The sequence below is a fragment of the Solenopsis invicta genome, chromosome 5 (assembly GCF_016802725.1).
Source record: "Solenopsis invicta isolate M01_SB chromosome 5, UNIL_Sinv_3.0, whole genome shotgun sequence".
In the NCBI taxonomy this organism is placed as follows: Eukaryota; Metazoa; Arthropoda; class Insecta; order Hymenoptera; family Formicidae; genus Solenopsis; species Solenopsis invicta.
In genome coordinates, this window is record NC_052668.1 from 19,634,442 (window position 1) to 19,661,098 (window position 26,657).

The 26,657-nt window shown below is 33.4% G+C and overlaps 2 protein-coding genes across 7 annotated transcripts in view; one reads left to right on the top strand and one right to left on the bottom strand.

Annotated features, from left to right (window-relative positions):
- The window catches only part of LOC105205841 (ankyrin repeat domain-containing protein 17), a 30,864-nt gene extending 21,481 nt beyond the window's left edge, over positions 1-9,383 (top strand). The window contains exons 21-29 of one of the 6 annotated variants that reach the window (XM_039449707.1): positions 556-861; positions 974-1,168; positions 2,559-2,706; positions 2,788-3,004; positions 3,239-4,152; positions 4,939-5,591; positions 5,625-6,294; positions 6,682-6,861; positions 6,988-9,383. In XM_039449707.1, the coding sequence (XP_039305641.1) occupies positions 556-861; positions 974-1,168; positions 2,559-2,706; positions 2,788-3,004; positions 3,239-4,152; positions 4,939-5,591; positions 5,625-6,294; positions 6,682-6,861; positions 6,988-7,011 (3,307 nt within the window). In that variant the 3' untranslated portion in view covers positions 7,012-9,383. Of the gene's footprint in view, positions 1-555; positions 862-973; positions 1,169-2,558; positions 2,707-2,787; positions 3,005-3,238; positions 4,153-4,938; positions 6,295-6,681; positions 6,862-6,987 lie in introns of all 6 variants that reach the window. The other 5 variants (XM_039449708.1, XM_039449709.1, XM_039449705.1 and 2 more) reach the window with 5 other exon arrangements.
- Positions 9,384-12,037: 2,654 nt separating this feature from the next.
- Positions 12,038-25,083, bottom strand: LOC105206368 (NAD-dependent protein deacetylase sirtuin-1). Its single transcript, XM_026131835.2, has 10 exons — positions 24,895-25,083; positions 23,480-23,612; positions 22,799-23,033; positions 22,491-22,706; positions 22,166-22,373; positions 20,333-20,491; positions 19,134-19,410; positions 17,592-18,433; positions 16,832-17,002; positions 12,038-16,298 (listed from the first exon to the last, which is right to left on the bottom strand). Exons 1-10 carry the CDS (start codon positions 25,043-25,045, stop codon positions 16,192-16,194), a joined length of 2,499 nt encoding a protein of 832 aa, XP_025987620.1. The 5' UTR covers positions 25,046-25,083; the 3' UTR covers positions 12,038-16,191.
- Positions 25,084-26,657: the final 1,574 nt, after the last annotated feature.

Below are 26,657 nucleotides of genomic sequence, written 5' to 3' on the forward strand. Positions count from 1 at the left end.
GCGCAAGTACACGATAATTGGTAAACTCATGCTGTGGTGAGGGTATTCTATAACTTTGGCATTCCACTCTTATCGCCCCATAGAGTCAAAGTTAAGGAGACTCTACTGTACTTCTTTTCTACTTTACAGATTGCAAGGTTAGAATAACTAAACTAACATTTTAACATAAACCTTTTACTAAATGTTTATGTTAAAATGTTATTTGAAGTTTTAATCAAAATTTTAATAACAAAAATTATTATAAGCTTGAGTTAACACTTGGGTGAAAATTTACTCAGTATTTCAAGATTAATATATTTGAAGGAAATATGGAACCAAGCTTAAAGAAATTGTCATTCTCGTCTCATTTTGTACATAATTCAATATTTTATTAAAGGCAAATTGTCTTTTGCTTTAAAATGTATAAAACAATTTTTGTGTATGGAACAATTGCTATAGTATTAAAATATGTAATTACATTATGTATTTAAATATGAAAATATGAATTATTTCTTAATATTATTTTACAATATAATATAATATTATATTACAAAAAAAAACTAATAATTTTTGCAGGCGAATCATGACTAATGTTACCAGTGCAGTATCAGTGTCTACAACTTCGGTCACAACTACTAGAACATCCACCACCATCAGTTCCGATCGAAAGCTGAAAGGACAATTAGTTTTTGAGTCCTCCAGACATCCTGCTGATAGAGAAGATTTTGAAGCTACTGGTAACGAGACTTATGTTCCTGGCAAAGGAAAAAAGTCTTATAATAATCAATACGATGATACTCTAAATACATCGACGAAGGCGAGTAACACTAGCCCCAAGCAGAGTGGAAAACGTGAAGAAGGATGGAAGGAAGTTGTACGAAAGTAAGATATATGTTGCTAGAGATATTTTTTCCTTAAATTTTTTTTTATTCTCTTTGATTTATTAACCAAGCCATTATCCTTACAAATTATACAACATAATTGTGATTTGTAGGGGACAATCGGATGATTCGGGGAAATTTATGAATTCACCGTTTCGTTCTAAGAAGGTAGTAGTTCCAACACATGCTATCAGCCGAGTGATCGGTAGAGGTGGCAGTAACATAAATGCTATTCGTGTAGCAACGAACGCACATATTGAGGTAGAAAAGCAAAGTAAATGTCAAGTGGAAAGGATAATTACAATAAAGTGAGTAACAGATTTTATATCTAATGTTCTTAGCCTTGAAAATGTTTAAAAAAAAATTTTGTGTTCTGGTCAAATATCTCTTCGTTATTTATAATTATTGTTTATACAAAGCCTTTGATTGTACTTGTGTATTTTTCTGGTTTTTCTTGCTGCATTTTCACTTTTTTTCCAATACAATGTCATCTTTATTATTCTCTATGTTTATGATTTTAAGATTTTTTTATTTTAAGAATTCTAATAAGTAAATAATTAATTCATCAATAAAAGTCTTGTTATTATCACAGTCGTATTTTTCGAAGAAAAAAGAACCAGGTTTTTTTTTCTTCAGTTTTATTTTTCTGGAAAATTAAGGACCCTTTATTATTGTAATCCATATTTTTCTATGTATTTTTTTTTATGTAAAAAATGATTTTTTTATTTAATTTTTTTTAAAACTTAAAAACAATAATTGTATCTTTTGATGACATTTATATTTTTACATCCGGTATACATTCTCACTCGCGAAGTTCGCGCATGAAAGGAAGCGCAGAACTCTTATAAACACGAACTTTAATAACTCTTATTCTACAAGAAACACGCAGCACAACGAGAACGAAAAAACACATCTATTAATGCTCAGTCGTAACAATATTTTTACATAAAATGTGTATATTACGGTCACATTAATATTAATAACTGTTCACACTAATATTAATAAAAAATAATGTTTTTTTTTCAATTTTTTTTGTTTTTTAGAGACAAAAAATAAAGTCTTAATATCAAAATATTGACATCTTATTTTTTATATACGAATAGATGTTTTTTTTTTAATTTTACCTGTGTAGAAATTAGGTAAAAATATTTTTAAATAGGAAAATAAGGTTTCTTTACATTTTTTTTTTTTAAAGGAATAAATTTGCAATCTTAAAAGTTTTTTGTTATATTTTTAACGTATTATAATTTTGGACATTTTAATAGCCAACCAAATCATATAAAAAAGTTATAAAATAAGTAAGATTTGATGCGATAGTTGTCGTTTGATGATTTTCTTGTTCCTAGGCATCTAAAAGAAAAAATATCAAGAATTTTTATATGAAAAAATATGCTTTTGTCGTTCAAACTAAAATTATTAAAATAAATTAACAATACAATATTACAATCAGTAATATTTTATTATGTTAATTAAATAAAAGTTTTCATTTTTTGATTATATTTTCCAACTTGTTATAAAAAATAGAAGTATTTAAGGCATTACAATTCAATTAGGAAGCTATAAAGGAATATATCAGCTAATCTTGTGAAATTAGATGTCAATTAATTTTTAAGATATTAAACTAATTTCAAAAACATAGATTTGAGGAATATGATAAATAAGGAAGTAGTTAGTAAATTGTCATTCTACCGTTTGTAGGGGATCATCTGAAGCTATAAAGCAAGCTCATGGATTGATTCAGGCACTTATTAAGGATCCAGATGTGGATATATTGCAAATGCTTCCAAAATCAAAGCTCAGTATTGCAACAACCTCCTCGTGGGACAAGTCTGTCTCCACTGTTGCTGTGAGTGTGCTAGAAATAAGATTGTGACAAGTTTTATATTATATATAGAGAATGATTTAATAAACTGATATATTCTTTCAGGCAAGTAAAACGAAAATTGGATCTGTTAATAAGCCACCTAGTCTGGCATCCTGTACTAGTGCCAGTAATCAAGTTAAATCAGGATATCCTTTAGGTGCATCTACTAATTCGTTGGTTCCTATTCGTTCATCATCCAGCATGAAACTTGCTGGTGCCTTCCCTACTTCTTTGCCACGTGCAACAGCCCCTAGACTTGTGGCCGCAGGTAACGCAAAACGTAATAGTGTATATATATGTTTGATAAGAGACTTTTTTAAAGTAATCTGAAAGGGAATATTTTTTGTGTTTCTGTAGTAACATTGAATATAATAAAACGAATTTTATTTGATATTTCTTTTGTTAATACCATTATCCGTATATTACGACTTTTCAATTCAATTTTTTACGCGTATTATAATTGTATCGTTTTAATATCACGTATTAATATTAAACTTAAATCTGTGGAATCTAGCGGAGAAACGTGCGCAGGCCGTGGCTGCCGCTCAAATGGCGTCTTCGACGAATACCAAGACGACGATGTCGTATACGAGTGCGATTATGACCGCTGGTAGAGCAGGTACTAAGATCGTCACGACCAGTACGACGCAGACGTTTGCGGCGAAGCTATCCGAAATCACTGCCTCGACTCACAGCTCCACCACCGTCATGCAGTCCGCTCACACCGCACCGTTGAATAAGCAGAAGCCCATGGCACAAGCCGCGACCGTGACCATCATGTCGGCCACATCTGCGGCGGCGACCGCTCATCCAGCCGGCCAGCAACAGCAACAATCCATAGTCAGTACATCGCCAAAGCACTGCCGATCACTGCCCACCTTAACCGCCTCATCGGCAATAGCATCTCACTATCCCGGCAAGTCGAGTGGCTATGCTGCCGGAACGATTGCGATTTCGTCGTCGTCGTCGGCCACGAACGCCGTGATGACAAACTGTCCGGAAAATACGATTGTTTCGACATCAGCCAATTCCGTTCGAGTGACACCCTCGCCGCCAGTTGTATCGCTGCAAACGCAGACATTGTCGCAGCCGCTATCAGGAACGGTACAGCAGCAACAACAATCGATGCCGCAACAGCAATCGCAACAAAGCATTTGCAGTACGACGCCAGTGGTGACTCAAGAGCATCAGCCACAGCAGCAGCAGCAACAACAACAGCAACAACAGCAGCAACCTAGCAACACCCCTCTTGAGTACTCTCTGTTCAATACCGATACTTTTACCAAGGTCACGCAACAGTCGATGTGGGGTGGAAGAGAAAACGAGACTCAAAAGGGCATGAACTTCGCGACTGTTGCGGGCGGAGGTGTATCGTCGAATACGAACTCGGGACCGTCTGCGGCCAAGTTCGACAGTTCCCCACCACAGGTACGTTGTGATTGTTTTATATTTATAGAACTTATATTTACTTCAGTTTATATGTCAAGGAGGCACAATGTAAAATTCATAATATAAAATTTAGCTACACGTGTCTATTCATTTCTTAGCCTTACTGGCTAATTAAAATTTACATGGAGAAAATTTTACTATAATTTTACTAAAAGTTATTATTAATTTTACTATAATTTTAATAAAAGTTATAGTAAATTTTTCAAAAAATTTGTATGATTTTATGTTTCAAGTGTTATATTTGATTGTGAGGTTATAATTAAGAAATGAAAGTTCAAAACATAAATTATAGGAAAATTACGAAATAAAATAGGAAAATTACGACAGGTCTTTTACCTTTGAAAATTATAAATTTTTTAGTAAAAACAGTTTGATGTACAATAAGTTTACAAAAGTCAAAGCGTTGTATAAGCTTAAAAAAAATTTCGAAAATAATTTTATTATACTTTCAAAGTTAAAAGGTATCTTGAGTAATCGCCGCGACCATATTGAAATCTTAACGTCATAATCGAGAAAACACGTAAAAATCTGTTAGTTATAATTTTTTTTCTCGATACTACCTCGTCACTATTAATATCGACTTATCGGCCGACTACTCAAGAGCCTTAAAGTAGATTAATTACAATTCCTTGTATCAATAAAAGATTACTTTTCTAAGAGATTATTTTTGTTCTTGTTTGTCTCTCGTTATAATTTTCTGCAATATTTCATATAAGAAAAAATATATAATAAAATATAACACGTTAAAAATTTTTTCGAGCACAGGTCGACGCTTCCAAAGCTCCTGGATATCGCGGTACAGCCATGTGTTCACCCGTTTCCAGCAAGCCGGGTAACACAAGTAACGCGTCGACCAACGTGATTGGCAACGTGGTATCATGTTCGGTGCACAGTAATCCTATGCAGCCCGCGCAGTTTCAGTCTTCGACAAGCTACAGCGAGCATCCTTTACCAAACAAACCGCCCGGTAGTCTAGCGGTGACTAGACCAGTAATACCTCAACAGAGTATTGACATGGGAACGAGCATGACGGCGCAGTTCAATAGACCAACGGTTTTTCAGGGTGATTTGACAACGCGAAACGCAACGACGCACCAGCCGGCGGCGCACGTGATATCGTCCACGTCGCAGCCGGCACTGGACGTCAATTTGTTCAAGGCAGCGAACAGCAGCGGCGGTAGTTACGAGCATTCCAATGTCAACACTAGCTTGCTGAAGATGATGCCGAATGAGAGCCAGAGTGGCACCGGTCATTCTTTGCTACCGTTTCATCCTCATATGCAAAGTTTCGCTCAGACCATCGCACCGTCCGCCTCTGTGATCAATACTACTGTTAGTATGTCACGATTGAATCCGCGCGCCCCCGACTTCTCCAGTTCGCTTCATTTGAACAGTAAGCCGCAGGTGACGATGTTCAATGCTGCTGCTGCAGCAGCAGCAGCAGCTGCTGCTGCTGCTGCTGCTGCTGGCTCAGCGGCGCTGCACCCGGCCAACATGTTTGCCGCGACTGTGCCTGCGCCACCGCCGTCCGCGATACAGTCCAACAATTTAGCGATGCTTGGTAACTATCCATTGGGAAAGTATCAGACGCCTGCGCGGGCAACACCGGCAGCAAACGCCGGCATCTCGACGACGGCACAAACGACCCGTTGGCCATTTGCCACGCCGCACACCAGCTATCCGCCGCACCAGGATCCCATGATCGGCCAAATGAGCTTCTCCAATCAGTTGGCCAACATTGGCGGCCAACCTGGTGGTGGCATAGATCTGATCACGAGTCTGGAGAACGGTGGCTCGCCGGCCATATCTCCCTCGTCGCCGGCACAAGTCGCTCAGGAGATGAGTCAGTTGAAGATTGAAGACCGCAAGGTACCACGACCGATCGGTACCGAGAGAGCATGGAAGAACTATTCGGCAACAGGCGGTATGGGCCCGGGTGGGGATGCCGATTCTATCGGTGGTTGGATGGTCAACGAGAAGCAGCAGCTACCAAGCTGGCCGAATTGCAATCTAGCCCCTAGTATCGACAGGCATCAGATGTTTCGATCAAATCCCACTTACAGCCAACGTATATCCACCGTCGATCCCGAGCTTCACCAAATAATGGAATCCTCCTTTCAGGTAACCGTCAATTTTTTCGCGTGACTACATAGTTAATTTTGTAATTATTATTTTTATCAAGTAATTTATTATTTTACTTGGTACAATTGCTACACATAAAAAATGGTTTAATACTTTAGGAATGTATAATACTTTAGGAATGTATAATACTTTATATTTTATACTTTTAAGTACAGCATAGAACAATCGAATTTTTTAAAATAATTTTTTCATTATATATTTTGAAAATATGCGTGATACATCCTTACAGATCAAAACAGTTTTCTGTTTTCAAGTTTTTATATTATATGAGAAAATCGGAGAAAATCTTCAAGATTAAGATTCGCAGGATTTTTGCTGTGTTATCTATTTGTACACGCATGTAATAATTAATTTAATCGTGTTTAGGGCCACGTTAATACACAACAGCCTTTCCCGGCTAACGGAAATACGCCGTTATCACTGATGCCGACATTGACGTTAATGCCGGGACAGTATGGTGATCTGACAGAAATGCCGCCGAACGAGCAGGCTAAAATAGATCCTGCGTGGGGAATGCCCGATGCCGTGCAAGACAAACAACATCCGGTCAAACAACATCCGGTAAGATCTTTTTAAGGACTTGAAACATTTTTTTTTTTTTACAAAACTGGAAAACAATATAATAATGTTATTGCAGAAAATTATGATTATATTAACTTTGTCTACTTGCAGGGGTGGACTAAGTGGACCCATTAGAGGACAAGAACCGATTGTGCTGATACGCCTTCGACCACTATATCTAACGTGTTTTCAGATACTTTGGAATCTAACGATGAGAGAAATGAAAAGATAGTTAATAGCAATAGTCTGGACTGGATCAATTATTTGTAGGCACATAAATTATATTATGATCTTATTATATTCATTCAAACCCAGATTCTTAATATTACTTGTCACACTAGAGGATAAGACGACGAATCCTTAATTATTCAACGTATTACTATCACAAATATATCTCCCGAGTTGATTGCAGAGTATAAAGAGGAAAAGAGTACGAGAGACAGTTGGTGCCGATGTCGGTTAAGGAAAACAACATGAGAGAATAACGTCGTAATTATAATGGCGTAATTGCTTCGTTTCTGTGTTATCTTCCTAGCCGCACGCCGGACGGTTGCATGTCTCGCTATCGAATATCGATTAGCAGGGACAAGCCACTCACCAACAATCGAATAATGATGATTTTTCTCTTCTACTAACTATTGTTGGGAATAATCTGAATTTTACGATATTTGGAGAGCACCTCGAGATATATTCGACACGATGATCCATGTGTGAAATTTACGTTTTGTATTACTACTTTGGTCTATTTATAGTAGCGCATATTTTAAAAATTACGCCGGAAATGAATACGAATTATCCGAGATAAAGCTCTCTCGCCTCAGATTACAAGATTAATTTAAAATTACGAATGTCTTGCGTTGAGGAGCACAGCTGTGCTCCTAGCACCATGTCGATTACGATAGGTGATGAAAATTACGTGTTACTATTTAGAGCGCTGTAAAGAAACGCTGTAATCTTACGGGCTGATGATACAATCGTGTAAATAATTGCTTCGCAAAACGGGTGATTCCGATTACTTCCATGCTGCAAATCGAGAGACAGATTCAGGTTGAAAAACAAAGATATGTAAAGAATATCTTGGGAATCATATTGGCTCGTCGAACCTGGGTACGTGTTACTCTTCTTCCACCTTTTGCACTTACGCTTGAATTCATCACCGTCACTCCGCTGAGTCTGACCTTTGCTTCTAAACTGTGTCCCAGAACTGATATGTTGTAATTAGGGGAAAAGAAACAAAGAAGCGTTCCTTTGCGCTATAGATTCGATCATTAACTACGTTTAATCGTATCTAACGACTGTTGTTACGCGTAGATAAACGACTTTACAAATCTCTTCCCATCAACGGGCGTACGTTGATACTGTGTCAGCAAATCGATCGCAGAATTCAAACAAAACAAAGACGATGAGCGACATCGTTTTATTAATTAATTAACCGTTTAAATCGAGACTTTCATTATTTACTCTTGAATTTTTACATCTGTTTATATAGACAGTTCTTTGTCGAACAATCGCCGTAATATTGAATCGCACGCTCTGTTTCAAGCAGATCTATTCGGATAAATTGTCATGATCGTAACAAATTTATATCGAGCTCACACACACTCGAAACACAAGAATCCTACACGTATCGTACACCACATGCATAGACCAGGTTCGGTAAAAAAAATAAAAAATAAAAAAAATATCGAATTTATGTAATGTGTCAAGAGAGAGAGAGAGAGAGAAAAGAAAGATGTGTCGTGAAAATCTCGAATATGCAATGTATTAATATAATATACCGAATCCTATTCAGATCAATGAATACAGTTCATTGTAAAAGTGGTAGTGGGCCGCCAACGCATGAGGATATAGCCGTGCGTCTCTAGTGCGACAATGCTATTATAATATTATTATTGCTGTGGTGGTGTAATAATGTTTATTATTATATTATGGTTATTATTACACGCAAAACGTAACTATAGGAAAGAAAGAAAAAAAAGAAAAAACATAGAAACAGAAAGAAAGAAGAGTAAAAGAGAGAGAAAAAAAAACGTCACCCCCTGCTATCTCGGCTGGACTTAGTAATGATATAGTATATAGATATACAATACACAAATAAACAAATACACACACACGCACACATACATACACACTCGGATACATAAAATGTTCATTTCGATTGAACATTTGAAAATCTTTCTTGGTGGGGATTTCGGCAAGTGTTCAATGCATAGAGACGATATACTATAATTGAAACGGTCCCCACGCGAGCGTAAGTTTCACTGAGATGAATTAAGATGATGAAGCTGAAGGATAACGACGATGATGATAATGATGATAATATGAAGCTCATGGAAATCCATATGAGGGCTTTTTGACCTATATTCCAGGGAGCGCTTCAATTATTCTCTAAGGGGATATATTGTTATAATTTAAAGCCTATTTTCAAATTTGATTTATGATAACTGCGATATATGATATAAAACTATTATATGACATATAACAATAAAGCAAATAAATAAATATAACGACGATGAATTCATTGCTATTTCTTCATTGTATCTGTCCTCATTATCCGTCTTTGACACTCTTTTCAAAAACCTTTACTTTTTGTAGATATCTGTTTAAAAACTATACGTTATATAATTTCGATCTTTTATTTTCTCGTACAATATTTTGTACACCTAAATCTTAAGGAAAAACGTGTGTCATGTTAGGATTTATAATCAGAGTTTAAAAATCGATGTACTCATAGACGTCGTTTCACTCGGCTAGCACGAGCTTCAAATAAAACAAAATTGAAAATTGGTGTTGCTTTGCAATATTAAAAAGTCTGTAAAACCGAGTAATTTTTTAATGTTTTTTTTTCTTTTATGACTTTACATATTTTTATTAATCACATTTATACTTGTGTTCATATATTATCTCAGTCATACCAAAATCTACGATACTGAATAATGAACATTGTCTATCTGTAAAAAATGATTAATATGCAGAAAATACAATTCGGAATATATAATTTGTTTTTATAAAATATTTCAATGATATATTTTATTTGATCATGAACTATCGTTTTTTTAAAAATTTAATAATATTAATAGAATGTAATGTTAATTGATAGATTTTTATTAATTTCTTATTATAAAAATCTTAATAAAATGTAAAATAGTAAACTTCTGTTTCATTTAACCTGTTTTTATTATCACACATTCCGTATAATACACAAGATTTATTTTTGTGTTATAACGAAGCGAATAATTAATCATAACTGTCTAATTCTTCTTTCTTTTGTTTGTTATCAGAATATTTCCCTGGTAGCTTAGTAATTCACTTTGTACTAGTAGTTCGTGAAAATTGTTTCTCGATGTAATTCATTAACTCGATAAATCATTAACTAATACTTATTTCATTAATAATTTATTAGTAAAAAAGAGCCAAATGTTTATAATAATAAGTAATAAAAAAGTAAGGACGTTGAAATAAAACTAGATTGAATTTAATTTTGCAATCGAGATATTTTTATTCGTATCAATTACTAGTTTTACTATTATCACTTACCAGTCTTACATTAATATTATTTACTACTTACGCTGCCCCTTGCGTGTGAATTCCATATAGAAAATAAATGTGTGTAATTAAATAAAGAACATACTAATTTAATAAATATGTAATAAATATGCATACTATTTAATATTAAATAATAGCGAGAATTATATTTTGCATTTGTTGAGATGCTGGAGAGATTATAAAAACAGCCAAGAGATTAATTCCATATTATAAGATAGGTAAGAGAGTTTGTAGTTATCAAAGATAGCGGAAAGGAGTCCGGATTTCGGGCCCGAGAAATCGCTCCTGGTATTAGGAAACCATGGTGAGCAAAGAGGTTGTAGTAGGTAATTTAGTGCGCGCTACATTATCCTCGTTTATCGACTCTCTTTCTTACCGACAATCGATGATGGCGCTATCAATAAAGTAGGGAGCTGATAATTAGGGATAAGTTACCTACTGCAACCTCTTTGCTTAACATGTTTCCCTAATACCAGGAGCGATTTCTCGAGCCCAAAATCCCAGATTCCGAGATCTTTAACAAATGCATGGAGGTAAGAATATTCTTACCTCCATGGACAAATGCAAGCTGAACTCTCTCACCCATCTTATAATAACGGGATCAATCTTTTAACTGTTTTTATATCTCTCCAGTATCTTAATGAATGTTTCTCGAATACGTTCCATGTTATTATTTATAATAATAATTTAATATTAAATAATATACATATTTATTAAATTAGTATATTCTTTATTAATTACATTTATTATTTACATGGAATTTTCGTATGCACGTAATAAATGATATTAATGTAAGACTGGTAAGAGATACTAGCAAAAGTAATAATTGATATGAATGAAAATATCTCAATTGCAAAAATAAATTCAAGCTTATTTTATTTTGACAGCAGCGATAGCATCGTAGTAACAACAATTGGGAATCGATCAATGTGGGACTGAGTTAGCAAATAAATAGACAACAGAAGATTAAAAGTCGCGGCCTTCCGATTGACTTCATTGAGTGTCTCAATCAATTGTAGCGTCAATACGCGAAATCAATTTGGGAAGGTTTCTAAAAGCAGCGTATTTTCAATAACTTCCTCGCGTGTTATAATTTCGATATTTCAGACGATTCTACTGAGATTTTTGATACAGAGAAATTCAATTCTCATCTAAAAAAGAATTCTATAAACTTAATATTTTTTTTCAATGAAAAAAAAATTAATTTTATGCTTTTCATCTTCGTTGAACTTAAATTAATCAAAGATAAATAATCATTTTTGAATCTTGCTTTACTAATCATTCATACTTCTATTATATTTTTTATTATAAAATTTTTAGAGAGAAATATCTATGGTACCAATTTTTATTGAATGTTCATAGAATGAAAATTAGTTGCATTTTTCAACATTTTGTCAAAACAATTTCATTCAAATTAATCAACGATAAAGCATTTTTCTAATTTTATTCGGCTAATTATTTGTTCTGATTTTTGTATTTTCTCGAAATATCCACGGTATCAACTTTCATTGACAATCATGGAAAGGAGAATAAGCACAACGATTTATTATAGAAAAATGTTTAATTTAAGAGATAAGCTTATACGTTAATAATACTAAAAAAAGAAAGAAAAACAAAACTTACAACATTTTTAATAGAGAACATTTTTATAACAGTCATTTTTTTACATTAAATAACAAATTATAAAAAATCCAAAGCCATTTTCTCGCATCAGCCTCAGAAACATTGAAAGTAAATATCTAATTATTGTTATAAGTTATATTTTGAATCTAACAATTCTTTTTACTTCGCTGTCAATTTGGCTGATGCGATAAAATTTACGATTCACATTGTACAGTAAAATTAATAAATATTTACATGTGATAGCATATTTTATACAGAAAGTCAGTACTGCTCGAAAAAGTTGATATTGATTGTCAAACATGAGTTGACAGCTTTCTGTCTTTCTCACTCACTCACACTCTCTTTCTCTCTGAATCGACTACAGATAACCGTTACATCTTTACGTATAAAAAAATATATTCGTATAAAATAAATATATAATTACATGACGGTCGATTGACATGCCTCGTGATCACATAATATTAGACTCCCCTTTAAGTAGCCGGCGCATAAGTAAAACAAGTAAGTAGAAACGTTGAAAAAGAAATTAAGACACTGATACATCATTGACGGTATATGATTAAAAAAAAAAAATTAATTCATCTGATGAATAATCGTACATAATCGCTGTATTTAATCACAGAGTCCAAATTTCCAAGGATTTGTAAAATCGCGCGTGCACATGATATAAGGAAATCGAACATTCGCTTATTCGATGACCACGTGGCGTATATGCAATATAGTAGGGGTGTGTGTGTGTGTGGTGTGTATGTGTGTATTTTTTTATATATATACATGAATACACACACTTACAAAAAATACATATGTATATGAAATAAATAGACGAAAGGATGATTCGCGAAGTAATATCTAATTTGCCTTTTGCCATCCAGCAAAAATCATAGTGATAAATAAAGCTGTTTGTACAAATCGGAAGATAATCTTCTCGTAGTTTAATCTTATAAAATTGTCTCTTACTGTAAGGAACGAAACACTATCTTGAGGTGGCAGCCGAGTCCTCCGTAGCCGAGTCGTCTCTATCGCGAGACGACTCTTCTACAGAACTTGTTTCTTTTACATGTAGCGGAATAATGAAAAATAAAATCTCTTACGTCGCGTGATTAGAAGTGTATTACATATACTTAATTAATCTGCGATTCAATTTTTCTGGCTCGCTTGTTCACTCGTTTCTTCCTTTCTCTCCTCACGCATATATTTACACATTTTCATGCGCTTCACACTTGTTTCAAACATTACTAGCACAATGCAATCGCATTGAATCAAAGTAAGTTTACGTCCATTATAATTATATGTAATAAACTTGCACACAACCATTTTTTTCCATTTCTTACAGATATATATTGCAATAATGACTTTGACAGAACCGTTCTCCTTTTGCATGCATACAAAACGTCGTAGCAAACTCGGTACTTTTTTTTCTTCTTTCAACACGTTTCACCTTTTTTTTCGTATAATTCAGTTAAACGCTGTGCAGTAGCAGCACGATTCTTATTAACGACAGCTTGTCAAAGATTATTGCGTCACTTTGTATTAATCTTGTAAATTCGCTAGTCTACCTTTCCTCTGGCTCATATAAAAATAACACGCAATGCGAAGCTATCCAACATTGCTTTGTACATTCGCCCGTGCTCCAATGAAACAAAGTTGAACTTAACAAATCTAAAGTGTCCATTGCCAAACTATATGACGATTATCCGTTACTATTGAGATGCGAAAAGCTATTAATGTAACTTAATATGTAAAGCACTAAAAAAAGTTTATTTACTTAAATTTTTCAACTTGATTAAATTCCTTGAGTTCAAGTTATGTATTTAACTTAAATACACATAAAGTATTTGAACTATAAGAATTTAATCATGTAATAACTTTTTTTCTCGGTAAACGCGCTCAGTGAACGCGATTGCTGACAAAGGCTTTGTAAGACAGAACTATTTTCTTATCTATCGAAAACCTGATCCGATCGTATTTATGTGATGATTCTTATAAAACTTATTTCGCAAGAAGAGGAAAAAACACGGTTTCAAAAAGAGAGAACAATTCCGATGAAAGTACACAAATTGCAATTATTTATCATTTCCTTTTTTCTAATGAAAGAAGACTAGAAATTCTATTCGTAACGGCAGAAATAGCGATGCAATAGTAACAAAACTAATGACATCAGTGTTTAATTGTTAAACAGCATTAATTTTTAATCAGCCTAGCAGTACCGACGTTTAATTCGTCCGAATGTTGTCATCGGGCAAAGTGCCATCTCTATCATCGTCGATCAGCATAAGGACCGTAAAGAAACTATTCTGCAATTTAAGCTATTATAGATTAACACCTTCGACATCGTCCGTATTATGTGTGTTAAAGTGTGCTACATTCATGATAATAAAATAACAATGTTGTGATTATTTTCATAGAATGCGTCAATGGGTTCACCAATTGCACTACATTTTACATTTTATGTTTCGTTTAATTAAATGTAAACATCTATGCTCTCAGTGCTTTTTGAACGAAGAGGACGCAAGATAGCGTAGCTAAAAAGAATAGACCCGCACTACTGCTTCAACACCACTTCATTTCACATTAGACGTAACGAGCCGCGAGTATTATCCATTTTATGTTAATTATGATTATAATTAAATCTCATATTTACATATCGCTTAATTAAAATGTAATGTCTTCTAATGTTGCTCATTCTCACTTTATCACTTTGTTCTGCAATGAGGAGAGACGTGCTGAAGGTTCAGTATGTACATTTTACACATACGAAATAGATCAAATAGATTATTTGCAGTAGAGAAGAAATAATTACGTAGAGTGCGGTAAGCTAAAAGCAATCTCGATCATTTCCCTATATCTTCGTGTGGATCGTAAGGATTGCGGACAATTGTCAGTTACGCCATTAAAATGCGAATCTAGGAGGACGATACATATAAGAATAACAATACTTTATGTACATTATCATGAGCATCGCAAAGTTATCATGATTAAAAAAAAAAAAAAAAAAAAAAAATGAAAAAATATGGAATTGTATATCAGTAGATTCTTCAATTTGTGCTATTTGAGAAAAAAAAAAAAATATATATTTTTTTTTCGACTATGAATTAACCAAGTTTTATACGTTGTCACGTTTCTGCAAATAAACTAACATTCTAGGTTTTGCGGTTTTAACTAGGTTTCTCATGTCGTTATTAGCAAAATCTCGATGTCTTGAAAAGACTGAGTGTGCATGCAAAAATGTATAAATTAACATACTGTAATTGCCTAAAATAACTTCATCACATTGCATTAAATTTTATATTCTATTCCTCAGATTTGTTGCCAATACCACTCAATCATACTTACATATGCATTAATGCTATCAAAGCGTGTCTCTCACGCTATAGCATAACTTATTGAGGACTTAAACTTATAGTTTTATTTTCGACAGTTACGAAACAAAAAACTATTTAAGTTCAATCAGTATCACATGGTAAATTAACAGTGTTTAAAAACATCTTTGCTTGCATAATATGCAAATGAGTTTGACTTTTTCCGCACTATAGAGTGATAATTCTATTACATTTAGGCTAGTTTCCATAAAATGAATTATCTGATTATTTGGATACATAATGAAAATATAACGTATTTAGTATAAGAAATATGCATTTCCTTTTGTTTAATATCTTTTTAAATAATTGTTATTTTTTCCTCTTTATTTTAATAAAATTTCAAACTTATTAGTTGTGTTACATATATCCCTTTCGGTATTTCAACTTGGAAAATGTATTGCTCATATTAACATTAAAAGATACATTTTAGGGAATAAACTGCAGCTAAAACAGATGGGCTTTCTTTTAAATATAATCAAATGTGTTTAAATACCAAATGTTAAAATATTTATATTATCAATAAGGTTAAATAACAGCACAATATTGATTTGATGAAATATCTTTGAGAATTATTAGATTGGACTAGTATTTAAGTATATAGAAAGTAGCGGGCTACAATATAATTGAACTTATAGTGTGAATAAAGTCATTTTGTTTCGTAACTAAACCGAAAAAATTGCACCGTTTACTTATTATTCTACACGGATAATCGCAACAAATCCCAGTAAAAATCGATAGGATAACAATAAAATTATTTACTATATCCGAACGCGATGCTTTCTCTAATTCAATGTTGCTTAGCATTATGAGAATTACTTGTTCTTTTTGCGCCATTGTTTTGACCATTAGTGTCGGTGTCGGCGTGCGCATCCTCTGACAGATCATCATCGACACCTGAAGACAAAGGAAATAATTAAATGACATATGTATAATCAATTGTTTTTAATTTTAATTTTTATGAAAAAAAATTCATTTTGTTTTCATTTTTTATTTATTCATAACCAGTCACGACTATTTCTATGTTCTTATGCATTTTTCGATTCCTTGTGTGGATATTTATTCATTATTTTAATTTATGTCACTTATTCTTGCAACTATTGGGCAATACACATATTCTTTTAGAATCAAATTTTCGGCTTTTACTTGGATTTCGAGAAATAAAAGAATACATCAAATAAGTACGGTATTGTTACTGAAGATGACTTGAAGATGAACTAAAACTTAAAAATTTATATTTTACAAAATAAAAGTTAAATATATAATTTTTAAGTAGCACAGACTTAATTTTGTACCTCATTAACTACGCTTAACTCTCTTATTTGGCTTATACATAAAAAAAAAATTTTATCAAATAACATGTACAAAACGGCAAACAAAAAGTTAAAAATTAAATTAATTAATAACTTGATAAGAAGTTCAAAACTTACCTGTCTCTTCTTCCTCATATTCTTCTTCATCTCCAGAAGAGGAATCGCTATCGCTATCTGTGCTCTCGGAATTTGCCGAGAGGGAACATTGGTCGTACTGCTCTGGTTCAGAATAAATTTCCGCACCAGGAAAAATATACCTGCCCGCTGCCAATTGGTAATAGGAATTTTCTAGAAAAAAATGCAATTGTATTAGTATTTATATTATTTACAAATAGAATTTGAGTAAGTTACTATTTTTTCAATTAAATTAAATTAAATAGTTTAATAGTTTATAAAATTAATTCAGTTACATTCAAAGTTGCTTGAATAAAAAACTAACTCAGTTAAAATGCATTAAAATTAAATTGAGTTAAATTAAAAGTTAATTTTGAAATTATTTTTATCAAACTGTCATAATTTTTTTTCATTTTTAGATTACTCTAAATTACAAAACAATTACAACATTATAAAATAAATTAAATATTTTATTTGTAAATTATGTTTCTTATGAAATAACAAAGAAATAGTTATTTTTTATATAGAAATAAATTTTTTCTTCCACATGTAAAGGTAAATCTTAAATCAGGAAGAAGTTGATAAATCAAAGTTTGTTTTAAAACTAGTTAAAATTAAAAATTTATAATCAGTAAAAATTAACTAAATGATTAATTTCTTAACTTTATTATTTAATTTTTAACTTGTCAACAAGTTATTATTCAATTTTGTTTACAAGAATGCCAAAACATTTGTGGCATACAACCACATAGTAAACTTATACCTGGTAGCCTGACAGCTAGGCTCTCCCGAGTCTTTGGTTGCCAGCAGTGTCTTTCCAATCTTCTGTTCTTCAATTCGGCTATATCAAATTTTTCCTCTGTGCTATCGATGCTGTTACAACTATCGCCTATTCCGGAATCCAATACGGAATCTACCGACGCCTGCCTCGGTTTCGGTATCGTCTTGTCCGACTCGGCAGCATCTAGATTCGCGGCGGTGTCATATTTGTTTGATTTTTCTTGACACTTGTTGAGCGATTTATGAGACTCTAGAGTGTTTTCACTTATTATAGCCTCTGAGGAAAGAGACAATATCGTCGGTACCACCTGACATTCTTCCAAGTGATTTTCGGACATCGATTTTGTGGATGCGACGTAAAGTTTGTTTTCCGACGAAATCATTCTGCATTCGACATTTACTTTCATTGGTGATGTGGAACTCACAACTTCTGTCTCGTGTACGCTACCAAAGTTCATTCGTTTAGGACTATTTTCTATACTAGTATCCCCCGATTGTCTCTTCGGACTTTCTCCTAAAAGATTGAGACTCTCTTTTGGATTTTCTGCTCGGACATGATCGTCATCTAACAAAACACAGACACTGATGTCGTCTGTATGTTGTGACATTGCAGTCATAGTGATCGAGAGACTGTCCTGACTTTCAGTTGAGGATACATTGTGAGTTTTCAAATCAACTTCTACGCTGTCGCGCGATACCTCGGTATTACTTGTATCTTGACTCTGTTCCCAGGTGTCATCGGATAGACACCGTAATGGTAAAAGTTGCGAGACTTCTTTCAAAATTTTGTCGTACCAACAGACTTCCTTATAAGTATCGCCCATTCTGCACAACATCGATAAAATTTTATAACGATCAATATTAAAACATTACATTGAATTGACAAAAATTTATTATGTATACATATATACTTTTAGAGAGAGGGAGAGGGGGGAGAGGAAGAGAGGGAGGGAGAGAGAGAGAGTGTGTGTGTGTGTGTGTGTGTATACATACACACAATTTACTTTAATGTGCAAATAAAATTAAGAAGACTCTCCAGTATTTTTATATAATATAAGAATCAAATTTTGAGAACAGAAAGTGCATGGTTAATAGATGAGTATATCTGAGAATTTAAAAAATTTTTTTGACCAGTTTTTTTTTAAAAAACTTTTTAACCCTAGCTCCCCAGACATGGGTCTGACAGACCCTAGTTTTTTTGTGCAACACAATTCTTTTAAAAAATTGTAATTGTGTGAGGATAAAATACTTTTAATTCGACTCTTGTTTATGGTCTTTATCAAACTATCAGGTATCAATTTCATACATTATGAGCTAAAAAATATGCTTGGATCCTATAAATCCATAGGTGGAGAGAAAGGTAACCAAAGATATATGTGGGGAGCTAGAGTTAAAATAGTATTAAATCTTATGGAAAGAAGTTATGTTCCCTGCACTTTTTAAAGCAAAATTTTCTTTTCCTGTAACAGTAAAATTTATTTTACACATAAAAATTTTCATACAAGAGATTAAATTTCTTACTTACAAATGGCATATTTGATTTATAATAATGTCACCATCCCCCAGTAGCTCAACGTCAAACTTGAGATGTGGTAATGGTTCTCGATTAATAAGGATCTGTGGTACATGCGACGGAATGGACGAAGGAATCAAAGCCACTGGCCGAACCTTCAAGGATGATCCAATAACGATTAGAAGGTCGCAATCGTCTTTATCTTTGGCCATCGCGTCGTGGAAAGCATCTGGAAGTCCTTCACCAAAGAAGACAATATCTGGCTTCATTATACCTTGCTTCACCAAATCTGAGAATTACACAAAGATATTTAATTTAATTAAACAAAATTAAACAATAGTTTTAATTTGTTTAAATTAAACAATTAAAGCGTTTCCTATAAAAACCGAGCAATTTCATTTTTTTTTTATTTTGGCGCCACACACAAATCATTCTTTATTAGAAGAGTCACATAGTGAACAATTTATATAGGTAAGAGTCAAATAAAAACGGGAAATAAAAATAGGTGATATCAATATAAAATTTCCACAAGAACCAAACAAGTTCAGAGATCTTTTATTTTTGTCTTTTAAACGAATCCTCCAAATATCATCCATAGCCTACAACTTTCTTCTTATATCTATTATACATATTTCTGTAGAAAAATTACAATATTTAATTTATACAATAAACGGTTTGAGGAGAAGTTCATTGCACGAATTTCTACCGTTTCCTGAAAATTAAATTTTTTTGGACTCGTTCGGTTTTGGTAGGAAACCCCTCATTATTTGAAATGACATTTCAGACGTTCCACTCAATCGTAACATGTATTATTGAATTGAGGAAACAGCAAACGATCTAGGACAAAAACGACAAGCCTCCAAATAATCGCGAAATACACGGCACTCACATAAGTAAGTGCAATCTTGTAAGTTTACCTTTATATGCTTATTAATAAGCGAGGCTTTATTCGCAGTTACGATTGATGTATCAATTTATGTGTCAGATCGGTAACTTCATTTATTTCGAGACACATTCCGAGAAGAAGAGTAGATAACGTTCTCTCATTGGCCATCAACTCGCGACATTATAGTAAAGGCTAACACAACGGAAAACTATCATTAAAGATAGTTAATCCTCCATATCATATTGAAATTGATAAGCCATTACGAAAGACTGCAAATAAATACACTATCAGCAAGGATTATGTAAAAACTAGTTGCTCTATTTACCTCTGTAGTTCTCGCTGCAATTGATCTCGGACAGAGAGGGCAGCGCGTTGACGCGACATTTCGGACATGTGGGTATCCTTTGTGCGAAGATATCATCTCTGATGTCATTTGCTCTGACTTGATATTTACATCTTGTACACGACGCGGTGGCAAAGGAGCCTTTAACAGATAATATTTAGTAATTAGAAAACGTAATTGTAAATAAATTATATAAACTTGACATTTGTAGGCAATTTATTAAACTTGTTTAAAAAAAAATTATCCCAATATATTGCATTATTTATTTTCGACTTTGACTCAAAATGTTCTAAATCATGAAATTTTTAACGCGCTCTTAATGTTTCTATATACACACCTTAACAGACTCAAAATTATCTTACATTTAATAAATGTCTTTTTTTTACATATTTCAATAAAATTATACTTTAAAAAATTATTTTGTTATTTATAGTAAAGTAAACATGTTTAAACTTTTTTAAATGTAATATAAAGATATTTTGATAGCTATTTGTTGTATTAATCTGAGTTATTTATAATACACATTTACAAAAATTTGTGATTTTATATTTTGTTAAAACGTTGACAAGATTCTATAAGTTTCGCTTATTTTTGCAAATATTTACATTCATATAATAGATCAGTTACATGTATAATTAATAAAATTTTACTATCATCCATATAAATAATATTTCTAACTTGATAAGAATTTTCACAACATTTTGTTTAATTTTTTTATTGTATATCTGCTAACGCAAGCTTAACAATGCGATGTACTTCAATAAGATATACAAAGTTGTTAAGTACTATCCAATATTTATTCAGAATTTACTCTTTTGGTGTCATTATATGAAGAAAAGTTTATATGACTGTGTTTCACTTTGTTTCAGAGAAATAGGACAATTTTTTTTCTCACTTCGAGCTAGTAAATAGGCAAAGTGTTAGCATTTATTTTAAAAAATATATATATGCACGCACGCACACTTTTTTCTAATTTTAAGGCTCCTGAGTACTCGCCGCGGCCATATTGAAGTCGTGACGTCAGAAGCGAGAAATTGCGTGAAATGACACGTAATTTTGTCCGACATGCCATTTGTAAATAAAGCCAATTTGGATAAAACAAACTAAGATGACTTTAAAACACTTCTAAATATCGGTCACGACTATCCTTTTTCCACTTAACAATCAGTAAATAGTTGTAAAAAGCATGTAAAGTGAAGCAATTGAAACAGGAAAACACATGGGCACATAATTTTGTCCGACGTGCCATTTCTAAATAATGCCAATTTGGATAAAACAGACTAATCAGATAGCTTTAAAACACTTCTAAATATCGGTCACGACTATCCTTTTTTCGCCTAGCAGTCAGTAAATAGTCGTAAAAAGCACGTAAAGTGACGTCTATTCAGACAGGAAAACACACGGATAGCTATTAAAAGGAGTGAAAAATGTACTTTTATGTATAAAATTCAAAGAAACTTTACTCGCAGTCCATTTTTACGAATTTGGTAAATACGAGACAAGTCATGTTTTTACAATGAAACACATAATAACAAAATGACATGCACGATAACATTCCATCGTCAATCTGTCACGTTTCACGTGTATTAGTTCTAATTTTGTCCGCGACGAAATGTCGCTACCGTCAACGCGGAGTTCTCGGCTGAGGAGTCAGGAGCCTTAAATTAAACACGTATTTGAATTTTGTTCAATTGTTTTGGAATGAATACCATGGAGATAGGACAATTAATTTAACTTAAAGATATATCTGTGCTAAATTCAATGGCAATATAAATACCTAAACGTTTTTTTGTAATAAATCTATATTGTACTTACCATGGCATTCAATAACATTTTCAATACCGGCGACCTGTTCCAAAGTGTCAATATTTTGCGAGTAATTTCTCAAAAGCTTCTTCTGCTTGTCTAACATTTTGATAAACCTATGACAAGGACTGGGTTTAAACTGCCCTGGATATATCTCGCGTGCAAATTTGTAAAATGGTCTGGGATCTCGACTAAAATAATTAATGTCGAACATAGCCTAAAAATGAATTAAGAAATATACAAGTAAATAAATTCGAAAATTTTGTCAAGACGCGTTAAAAGCATTAAGGTATATATATTGTAATTCAAATAATTATGAAGCTGAATAATTTACCTGTGGGTCTGGTAAATCTGGAAAATCCTGTGCTAATCTTGAATAAATACCATCTCTACTTCTAAAATCAGGAATACCACAACTGACACTAACGCCTGCGCCAGTCAACACTATAATTTTCTTGCTATTGCGGATTAATCGTACCACATCTGATAAGGTATTTATATGCTTGAGTTTTTGCCGTCTTGGTGGTTCAGACATCATGTTAATTATAATCTGAAATTAACATAATTGAACGTTACACTTAACAGTTTATTATGCTAAACCTTGAAAATATTATAGAACTAAAAAAAGCTACATATATGTACCTTCCATAAAGTGAGATCATCAACCTGTTCAGGAATCTGGGTGGAATCCATGAGGAGATGATGTAGAAGATCCCTAGGATCGGCACCCGTCAACATCTGTTTCTGAATCCATGAAGAAGCATTTCTCCATTGATGACTGACTTCTGCCTCTCCAGAAAGGTCCGATAAGCCTGATAAATCTGACAGATTTGAGACAGTGGAGGATATTTCATCCTTCTCATCTGCAGTATCAATCCTGAAATAAAGAATATAAACATTAAGTAATATGAAATTTTTAACAGTTATTAAATATGATTTATGGAATCTAAGATTATAAAATACTTTTATGTAGAAACAGTAGCTCTAAATCTTTAGCGTCTCAGAGTTTCACGTGCAAGGTACTACTGTTACACTTCACAAAGAAACCAAAAAATTAAATCTTTTTTAAATAAAATGTTTTTTATTCTCTATCAATTTTCTATAAATCGATTATAGAATTATTTCAGAGAACAAAATTAGTATTAATGTCACATAAATCAGCAAGTATAAAAAATTTTTAAAGGGTTTAATATCTTGCACAGTAAATGTTTTAAGATAAGATCAAAAAGTGTACATTTAAAAATATGCTTTTTTGAAGAAAACAATATGTAACACTTTCTATTTCACATACATACATGTATATTTGAAATGGATTAAACTTACGGGCAACTAGTATCATTACTAGTAGAGTCAACCCTTAACGGTGGTGATGTTAAACTCGTGGCTGCAGGAGATATGGAAGCTGATTTAGATTCATCACTAAGTTCGTTGAATCCACTGTCTGTACCAAGTGCTTCTGTATAATAATAATAATAATAAAAATATAATAACATTAAAATAATAATAATGTTTAATATAATTTCCATCAATAAAATAATGCATTTTATTTTCTTCTTAGTTTATGTATTAATAAAATAATAAGGCTATTATTTTTCAATAGAATAACAAATTAATATTAGAAAAGAGAAATTGTGTGTATTATTTTTTCTTATAACATACGATCGAAATAAATTGCGTTGTTTACGCGTTGTGTCAATAATATATAAATTAATAAAATAATATACAAACTTCTTTTATTACTTTAAGTTAGTAAATGTAAAAATAATTAAATATATGTATTCTATATTTCTATGACAAATATTATAGTTATAATTACTTATAATCAAGATATATTTATCGATTCGCGATCTCGGACAGAGAGAGAGAGAGAGAGAGAGAGAGAGAGAGAGAGAGAGAGAGAATGGACTAATTGCATTTGAACGATTCGTCCAACTGATGAATGCATGCGCGCGATTGGTCAATTTTTTCTCTGTTCGATATTTTGAACCGATTTCTAGTACCGTGAACATAAGATTTAAGATAAATATACATTAAATTTTCATTTAATTATAAAATATCTTTGTTAGCTTTAGATTTAGATTCGTTCTTTTCGAAGCTGAACTTGTAGCATGGTTTACTTTTTTTTTTCCTTTGTCTTTCCAATGTGAAAAGGACGAGAGGAGACGAATCATGCAAATTGATCGTAAGTCACGAAGAAAAAGAACAGACTTCTGCTACGGTAAGTTCAGTGAACTTCTGCATAAAGCTACGAACAGACTGAAGACGGAGAGAACAAAAATGAAAAGACCGCGAACAGAGTGCGATTCTGCGACCACGAACAGCACGAACTAACTCGTACGAATGCCATCTGTGAACGCCGAGAAGGAACGTTAGGAGACTTGGCAATTTTCCGAAACGATCGATTAATTCACGCCCAGTCTTCCGAATTCTTAGAATTAGAAATAATTGTCGAAAATTGACAAAAAAAAAGACGGAACGATATAAAGATATTTCGCGATGTCGATCGAGGCGAGAAATTCTCGCTGATCGATACGTTGCGTTGCGAAAACACGGCTACATGAAATTGCGACGTGATCGGTCGCGACTGTCATGGCGGCTGTAAACGGCCATGCGACGAACGAGGGACGCGGAAGACGATGGACGAAAAGGCGCCCAAACGCCGCCATCTTGCGCGTGGGGCAACCGCGAATTTCATGGCTTTACGCGCGATCAGGGACCTATTCGACAAATTTCGATACCTTCGAGATCGTCGTGCGGGCTGTCGCGCGGTCTCTCGATGGGCTGCGGATCCGCCAGCGTCGCGCCGATGCTCCCGTGGCTGTCGCCGACGTCAACCTTACGACGCTTCACCGGGGACGAATATTCCAGCAGCTCCGAGCTCGACGCCATTTTCGACAGCAATGCAACGCATAGTGCGATGCACTTCGGCTCTTGCTCAGCCGCGATTCAGAGGTCGCCCCGATCGTCTCTCCTTCCCACTTCCCACCCGCGCCTCATCCTCTGCCCTATCGGCTGTCGCCGCCCTTCTGCGCTGCGCCCGCTGCGCCCACTGCGCCCACTGCGCCCACTGCGCCCTTCCCGCTTCCCGCTTCCCGCCACTTTGCACTTTGCGCCTGTTGCAGTGTTTGCGGCTTGCGCTCGTTGCACTGCTTTGCGCTCACATTCGGAATATATGGGAATATCCTGAAACGTCCTTTCGCGCTGTTTCGCTGTCGCGCACTTTCCTATCGACATATGACATATGATGCCACTATGTGTGACGCGATGACGAGAGAGCGACGAACAAAATGTTTATTGCCCGCGCCTGACTATGGCACTTTATTTTTCAAATTCCAATAAAAAACATACTTTGAAATTTTTATTTTTATGAGCAAGATTTTATTGATATTCATTATAAATATATAGAGTAGTTTGAATGAAAACAAAGTAGATGGAATGAAAAAAAGAACCTCTGTGACTATAAATATTATCCATTTCACAAAGTCAAAAGGAATTACGTAGACATTTTCACATAGGTTAATACCTTTGATAGTAACAATAGCAACTGATAATTTTTTGATACGGGTACAATTATAAAATATTTAAAAACAGATCGACTCGAGTCAATTATTTTAACGATTGTTTGAAAGAAGAGTGCGCTTATAAAAATAACTAGAATGTCGATTTTTTTTTAGTTTTTTAAAAGAAAAAAGGTTTTCTTCGCACATTTCAAATATACATAATTTTTGAACTTATTTAAATGTATTAATAAATAAAAAAAGGAGGTAAAACATAATAATTCTGTTTGTTTTTGAATAGGAATAAATGCAATTCCCTTAGGCCCAGTTTCACAACTTTGGGTTTAACCCGAGCTTAGTTGAACTACCGTCAAGTTTAACGCCACGGTTAAACTTCTATTGCGTTTCACAACCAGATTTTAACTCTAGGTTACGGAAACCTATAATCTATGCGAAGAAACTTCAACAGACTTATCTTTCTTCTAGAACAAGTAGTGTGATTGGTTGTTACCGAAGAGTAGAGAATGAGATATTACAGGGTTTTATACACCAAGGCATGAGATTTAGTTAAGGTTATGTATGCAAAGTATTTGTTATTACTTATACAAATTTTATATAAAAAAGTACAAAATGTCCTGTAAAGTAAAATCTGCTAAAAAGAGAATATCCAAATTTTCAAATCTTGAAAAATTAAAACTTGTTGAAATAATAAAACGGGAAAAAAACATTATTGAAAATAAAAAAACTGACAACATAAGTATTAAGGACAAAGAAAATTGTTGGATCGATGTTACCCGTGAATTTAACAGTAATTGCATCTCAGAACATCGGGATGTAAATTCTTTGAAAAATTGTTGGGATAATCTCAAGAAAAAGACTCGTAAACACTACGCAGAAATTCGAAGTGAAATTTTTAAAACTGGTATATATAATTTTTTTTACTAAATATATTTATTTAATCCATATTTCTAAAATATTGGCAAAGATTATTGTATTCACGTTAT